Here is a 6733-nt window from a genome sequence, read left to right on the forward strand (position 1 = left end):
ACCAAGGTACATCATAATTAAGTTACCCAAGAGTAAAGATAAGGAGAGAATCTTAAAAGCAATAAGAGAAAAGGAGACAGTTACCTACAAAGGAGTGCCCATAAGACTATCAACTGATTTCTCAAAAGAAACCTTGTAGGCAAGAAGGGGCTGGAAAGAAGTATTCAAAGTCATCAAAGGACCTACATCCAACAAGACTCTATCCAGCAAGGCTATCATTTAGAATGGAAGGGCAGGTAAAGTGCTTTCCAGATAAGGTCAAGTTAAAGGAGTTCATCACCACCAAGCCCTTATTATATGAAACGTCAAAGGGACTTATCTTAGAAAAAGAAGATGACCAAAAATACAAATAGTAAAATGACAACAAACTGACAACTATCAACAATCGAACCTAAAAAAAATGAACTGAGCAAACAACTAGAACAGGAACAGATTCACAGACATGGCTATCACACGAAGGGCTTTCAGTGGGAAGGGGGAGGGGGAGTATGGAGGGAAAGGTACAGGGAATAAGAAGCATAAATGGTAGGTACAAAATACACAGGAGGAGCTTAAGTATACTATGAGAAATGGAGAAGCCAAAGAACTTATATGTATGACCCATGGATATAAACTAAGGTGGGGGAGTGCTAGTGGAAGGGGGATGCAGGGCAGAGGGGAATAAAGGGGAGAAAAAATGGGATAACTCTAATAGCATAATCAATAAAATATATTTTTAAAAAGAAAGAAAGAAAACTGTATGCTTAGCTGTCAGGTAGATACTGGGGGAGGGTCAAATTCAGTACATGATATCATAAAGAGTGGTAGAATTCCATTTAGAACTTCAGAGACTTGAGGGGCAGATTCTGGCCAGCTTCTCCTGCTGTACTTTGAAGACTGAGACCTAATTCACTGGCTTCTTTGGACCCCTGGTGCTAAGTTAATTTTCAGGTAAGTGGCTTCCCAGCCAACTTGGCTCACTTTAAGCCCTGTCAAACAGTGAATGAGTATATCTGTTATAAATGTCTTAAGTAACTTGAGCCAAATCATAATGACTCAAATAGGAATTTACTTTTCTCATACCAAGCAATCAGGAGGTAGGCAGAAAGATGTGTTAGTTTGGTGGCTTGAACTGTCAGAGCCAGAATGGATGTCATTTCTTGGCCTTTCTCTCATGTACATTGCCTCATGGTCACAAGATGACTGCTCCAACTTTGGCTAACAATTAAACAATGCTCATGGCAGCACAAAAGAAAAATGGTAGCACTGACTCTTTGATCAATATGGCTAAAAGTCTTCCCAGAAGCTACCCATCAGATTTTTGTTATGCTTTCTCATCCAGAACTATGTCAACATAGCCATTGCTGGCTATGAGGATGGCTGGGAAAGGGAGGATCCAGCTTTTCTTTTTTCTAGCTATATGTAGTGAATGAAAAAAGGGTTCGGATAACTGTTGGCTCAGGCAGTGAATAATACCAGCCAAAATTCGCCATTGATTCATTTATTTTAAAAAATTATTGAGCACCTGAACACCCTGTGTGGTAGGTACTGTTCAGCAGTGAACAAAACAGACAAAAATCCCTGTCTTCAAGTAGCTGACATTCTAGTCAGGAAAGGCATATAATAAAATTAAAACAAAAAAGTTATATATATATAATTTTTATTTTATATATTTGTGTATAACTGAGATTATGTGTGTGTGTGTGTGTGTGTGTGTGTGTGTAATCTTTTCCAGTGAAGTGTATGGAAAAGGATAAAGCAGGAAAGAAAATTAGAAAGGAGAGAGTGACACAATTTTTGAGTTTGTGAGAGAGTGACACAATTTTAATAAAGGGTTCTCAGGAAAATATACATTGAGAAGGTGGTATTGAGTACCTCAAGGAGGTAAGAAATGAGTCATGAGAATATCTGAGGGGAAGGCATTCCTTGGAGAGGGAATAGCAAATGAGTAAGCCCCAAGTTGGAAACACATCTGGCTTGTTCAAGAGCAGATGAGGCTCAGTTACAGTGATCAAGAAGAGGTAATAGGATGTGAGCCCAGGGAAGTAAAGAGAACATAATCTGACTTAGAACAAAGCAAAATCTCTTTGGCTGCTCCGTGGAGAAGGCTGAAGGGAAGTGAGAATGCAAGCAGAGAGACAGAAATGATGGTGGGTTATGAGTATACTTTGTAGATAAAGTAGACCAGGCCTTTCTGATAGGTAAGATGTAGGAGTAAAAAAAAAAGAGTCAAAAATGACACCACATGTTTTGGATTGAACAACTGAAATTATTTCCATTAACTGAGATTGGGAAGTCTGAAATGGGATGTGCTTTAGAAAGCAATGTCAGCTGTCTGACTGATAGAGCAGAGTAAATTTTTGTTTTGTGTTGGTTTTGTTTTGGGGGAGAGTGGGTGCATTTTGCTTCAGAAACTGACTGTGTTCAGGGTTCTATATTGTCACCTGGTGAATTATTCTTGTGTTCGTGACAGGTAAGAAGCATCTTGCTATAAAAACTAACCCACCATTTTCTAACTTTTCAGACAAAACTGCCTTGGAAAGAGCCAAGAAAAAATCCATCTCCCTTTGGCTGAGCGAGTACAGCTGAGTGGCCCTCAGGGGAACCCATGGAACCCCAGAAAGTGCTGAGCATTGCATTTCTGCTATGCTCTCTGTCTTGCCTCTTATTGGAAACTGTAGTTTCCTCTGTGTTACCTTCATCTGCCTTCAGAATACAAGACAAACCAGGATTGAAACCTCGCTCAAGGGGTATGTTCGCTGTCAGAATAAATGTTCCCACCTTCCAAAGAGATAGCATGCATGTCTCGGGTCAGGAAAAACTGATTTTGTATTTAAAAATGATGTTCACAGGGGAGCAAATGATCAGGGTTTGGTTAAGTCTAGTTCAACAAGTACTAACCCATCCACTGTGCACTGAGCCCTTTGCTAAATGACATGAATTACAAGTTCACAGGTGGGCCACCAAAGCCATAGATGCCAACTTCCCATGGAGTATAACAAATACTCCCCGAATACAAAAGGATAATTAAAGTTGTTTTGGTGGAGCACTCAGAGAACATTTGATAAAGGAAGTGAATTTAAGGGAAACCTGATGACCCACTGATCCAGCTTAGGTGCTCCCAAAGCCCAGCTTCCAACATGCACATTTGCTGCTCAGATCCTTTCCAAAGGTCCAGCTCTGGAAACTGTCTTGCTGGTGAGTGGTGAACCCTCTTGACACCACACCAGAGACACTTTTGTTTTCCCTGACTCTTTCCTTAGGGCTAAATCACAGTACCCACTCCTTCCTTTCCCACTTCCTAAAGAAAACAGCCAATATCTCGAGCCTTACCTTAATCAACAGACTCCCTCTAAAGTTCCTTTGACCAGTTACCCTGACACCTTCCCACTCAGGATGCTCCTGGGGCTGGTGGCCTTCTCCTTTCTCTTCATGAAACACTCACTACCTTCAGTCTCCTGCAGAACTCCCAAACATACTCTGGCAACAACACATTAGTTATTAATTTATGTTCCTCTTTCACAAAGTACCCCATTTATTCACAAAGACCTCAAATAAGCTCTTAAGTTATCTAAGGCAGGGCTTATTGCTCCTATTTGACTCATGAGAAGGCAAAGATTATATCCATCTGAGGATATCTTTTTTTAACATGTACCCCTTGAACATTTTAGAGGAAGCACAGCAGAGTACATAAGAATACAGACTCTGGGCAACTGCAAGAGCATTATATCTAGGACAACTATTTGAATTTGAACCAAGATTGAAATCCCAGCCTCATCATTTATTTGACCTCTCCTTAATGAAACTCTATGCTCTTTCTACAGAAAACTACAGGTCCTGGCAAAGTAACTTCAGAGATTACTTGTGGGATCTCATCAAAATTTCCATACCTCCAGCAGCCATTTTTGCTTTTGTTGTCAGCACAGCACTAATGGGGATCCTCTGCTGCCTCACGTAAGCTGTTGTGGGATGAGTAAAGGGGAGAAGAGAGGGAACCTGAGGAACAGACAGGAAAAATCAGGTTTCACACCAGCCTGCACAACAGTAATTAAGGGAAATTTTAAGGAAAGTGAGTCTGGGACCAAAACTCTGAAATGCCATGCAACCATCTTTTAAAGCATCTCCTCTACTTTTTTTTATTTCCTCCAACCTGCTTTGTCCATTACCAATGACTTACAGGTAACATTTAATAACCAGTATTTGCAACTGCTCATTTTTTTTACTAACTTCATTAAGTCCTAACTTTTCTTTCCTTTGGTTTAGGAACCAAAAAATACATAATTAACTGTTTTACCAATTGCCTGAAATTTTACCAAACTATTTATCTACATCAGCAGTTTTCAACTGGTGTGCCAAAACAATTATTTTATTTTTTAATTATATTTTATTGATTATGCTGTTACAGTTGTCTCAATTTTTAACCCCTTTGCCCCCCTCCACCCAGCACCCACCTCTCCCTCAGGCAATCCCCTCAGTTTTTTTCATGTCAATGGGTCATGTATATTGGTTATTTGGCTACTCCATTCCTACACAGTACTTTACATCCACATGGCTATTCTGTAATTGCCTTTTTGTACTTCTTAATCTCCCTCACCTCTTCCTCCCCTTCTGCCTAATCCCCTCCCATCTGGAAACCATCAAAATGATCTTCTTATCCATGATTCTGTCTCTGTTCTTATTTGCTTAGTTTGTTTTTTAGATTCAATTTTTTTTAATTTTTTTATTTATCTTTAGAGGGGAAGGGAAGGAGAGAGGGAGAGAAACATCAATGTATGGTTGCCTCTCGTGAGTCCCCTGCTCGGAACTGGCATGCAACCCAGGCATGTGCTCTGACTGGGAATCGAACTGTGATTGTGTGGTTCGAAGGCCCGTGCTCAATCAACTGAGCTACACCAGCCAGGGCTAGATTCAATTTTTGATGAATATGAATTTTTGGCCATTTTATTGCTCATGGTTTTGGTCTTCTTTTTCTTAAGTCCCTTTAACATTGGTATAATAAGTCTCTTCAGGTGTTTTTTTTTTTTCTTGTCTGGGAAGCTTTTTACCTGCCCTTCAATTCTAAATGAGAGCTTTGCTGGGTAGAGTAATCTTGGCTGTAGGTCCCTGCTTTTCATGACTTTGAATAATTCTTGCCAATCCCGTCTACCTGCAAAGTTTCTTTGGAGAAATCAGCTGACAGTCTTATGGGAACTCCCCTGTAGGTAACTAAACGCTTTTCTCTTGCTGCTTTTAAGATTCTCTCTTTATCTTTAACCTTTGGCCTTTTAAATATGATGTGTCTTGGAGTGGGCCTCCCTGTGCTTCCTGGACTTGCATGTCTGTTTCCTTCACCAAATTAGGGAAGTTTTCTTTCATTATTTTTTCAAATAGAGTTCCAATTTCTTGTTTTTGCTCTTCTCCTTCTGGTGCCGGTGTGATTCGAATATTAGGCCTCTCGAAGTTGTCCCAGAAGCTGTCTATACTATCCTCATTTTTTAGAATCCTTTCTCCTCTTTTTGTTCTCATTGGTTGTTTTTTACTTCCTTATGTACCAAATCATTTATTGATTCTCAGCTTGATCCACTCTGCTGTTGTATCTCTGTAAATTGTTCTCTGTTTCAATTAGTGTATTCTTCACTTCTCACTGGATCTTTTCATGCTGAGGTTCTCACTAAGGTCCTTGAATATCTTCACAATCAGTGTTTTGAACTCTGTGTCTGATAGATTGCTTATCTCCCTTTTGTTTAGTTCTTTTTCTGGAGTTTTGATTTGTTCTTTCATTTGGGCCATGTTTCTTTGTCTCCTCATTTTGACAGCTTCCTTGTGTTTGTTTCTATGTATTAGGTAGAGCTACTTTGGCTCCATGTCTTGGTAGTGTGGTCTAATGTAGTAGGTGTCCTTTAGGGTCCAGTAGCACAGCCTCCCCTATCACTGAAACTGAGTACTCAAAGTGTGTCCTCCTTGTAAGCTGAGTACACCCTCCTCTGATAGTTGACCATTGGTTGCTGTTGGCAGATCAATGGGAGGGATTTACCCAGGCCAGTCAGCTGCAAGGATTGGCTGTGACCACTGACCCCTCACCTCTGCCCTCTGTGGAGGATCAGCTGCACAGGGGCAGGGTGGGGGCGCGCCAACCTGGTCTTTAGCTGCCCACTGGGTGCACAGACTCTGGGGTTTCCCGGATGGTGCAGGCCAAGGTCAGCCCTCACCTGTGTTTTGCCAGGGCCAGCCCTGACTAAGGTATAAATCAATCTGAGATGGCTGCTACTTGTGCAGTGCTTGAAGATTCCCAGGTGAAGTCAACCTGTGAATCTAGGTTGGCTGCTCCTAGCGCTGACCTGGGGCTCACTGAAGTCAGCTGTTGCTTTTTTGAGAGGATTTAGGAAGTCATGCAGCAGGAGCCAAGACCAGCCATTCATGTGAAAAAGCAGCTTGTGTGGGCCCATAGGTTGAGTAGGGCAGAGTCTCTGGGGATCTCCAAGACAGTCAAACAATGTTAGCCAGCTTGATGGATTCTCAGATATGGCACCATACCAGCTCAGTCTGGATGGATGTGGTTTCTTCATATTATTACTTTTTAGTGTACTCTTTCTACTTATAAAAAGTTTTCTGGGACTTCCATCCAAGATGCAGGCATAGGTAGATACACTTTGCCTTCTCGCACAACCAAAAGAAGGACAATAAATTTTAAAAACAAAAAATAACAAGAATTCCCGGAAAGTCAAACTCTATGGAAATCTGACAAGCCAAGGAGTTAAAGAAGAAACATTCATCC

The 6733-nt window shown here is 41.0% G+C and overlaps 1 protein-coding gene across 1 annotated transcript; it reads left to right on the forward strand.

Moving 5' to 3' along the window:
* The first annotated feature begins 2587 nt into the window (after positions 1-2587).
* SMIM9 (small integral membrane protein 9) lies at positions 2588-3937 on the forward strand. The gene is made up of 2 exons (XM_037037825.1): positions 2588-2729; positions 3804-3937. Exons 1-2 carry the CDS (start codon positions 2588-2590, stop codon positions 3935-3937), a joined length of 276 nt encoding a protein of 91 aa, XP_036893720.1.
* The last annotated feature ends 2796 nt before the right edge of the window (positions 3938-6733 follow it).

The sequence above is a fragment of the Sturnira hondurensis genome, unplaced genomic scaffold (assembly GCF_014824575.4).
Source record: "Sturnira hondurensis isolate 20B ecotype Veracruz unplaced genomic scaffold, ASM1482457v3 Scaffold0023504, whole genome shotgun sequence".
Lineage (NCBI taxonomy): Eukaryota > Metazoa > Chordata > Mammalia > Chiroptera > Phyllostomidae > Sturnira > Sturnira hondurensis.

What these genes read in the sequence shown, in the direction of transcription:
- SMIM9 (XM_037037825.1), top strand. Translation starts at nt 2,588, where the DNA reads ATGGAACCCCAGAAAGTGCTGAGCATTGCATTTCTGCTATGCTCTCTG. An exon ending in ATTGAAACCTCGCTCAAGGG is followed by an intron (nt 2,730 to 3,803) that starts GTATGTTCGCTG and finishes CTCTTTCTACAG; the next exon opens with AAAACTACAGGTCCTGGCAA.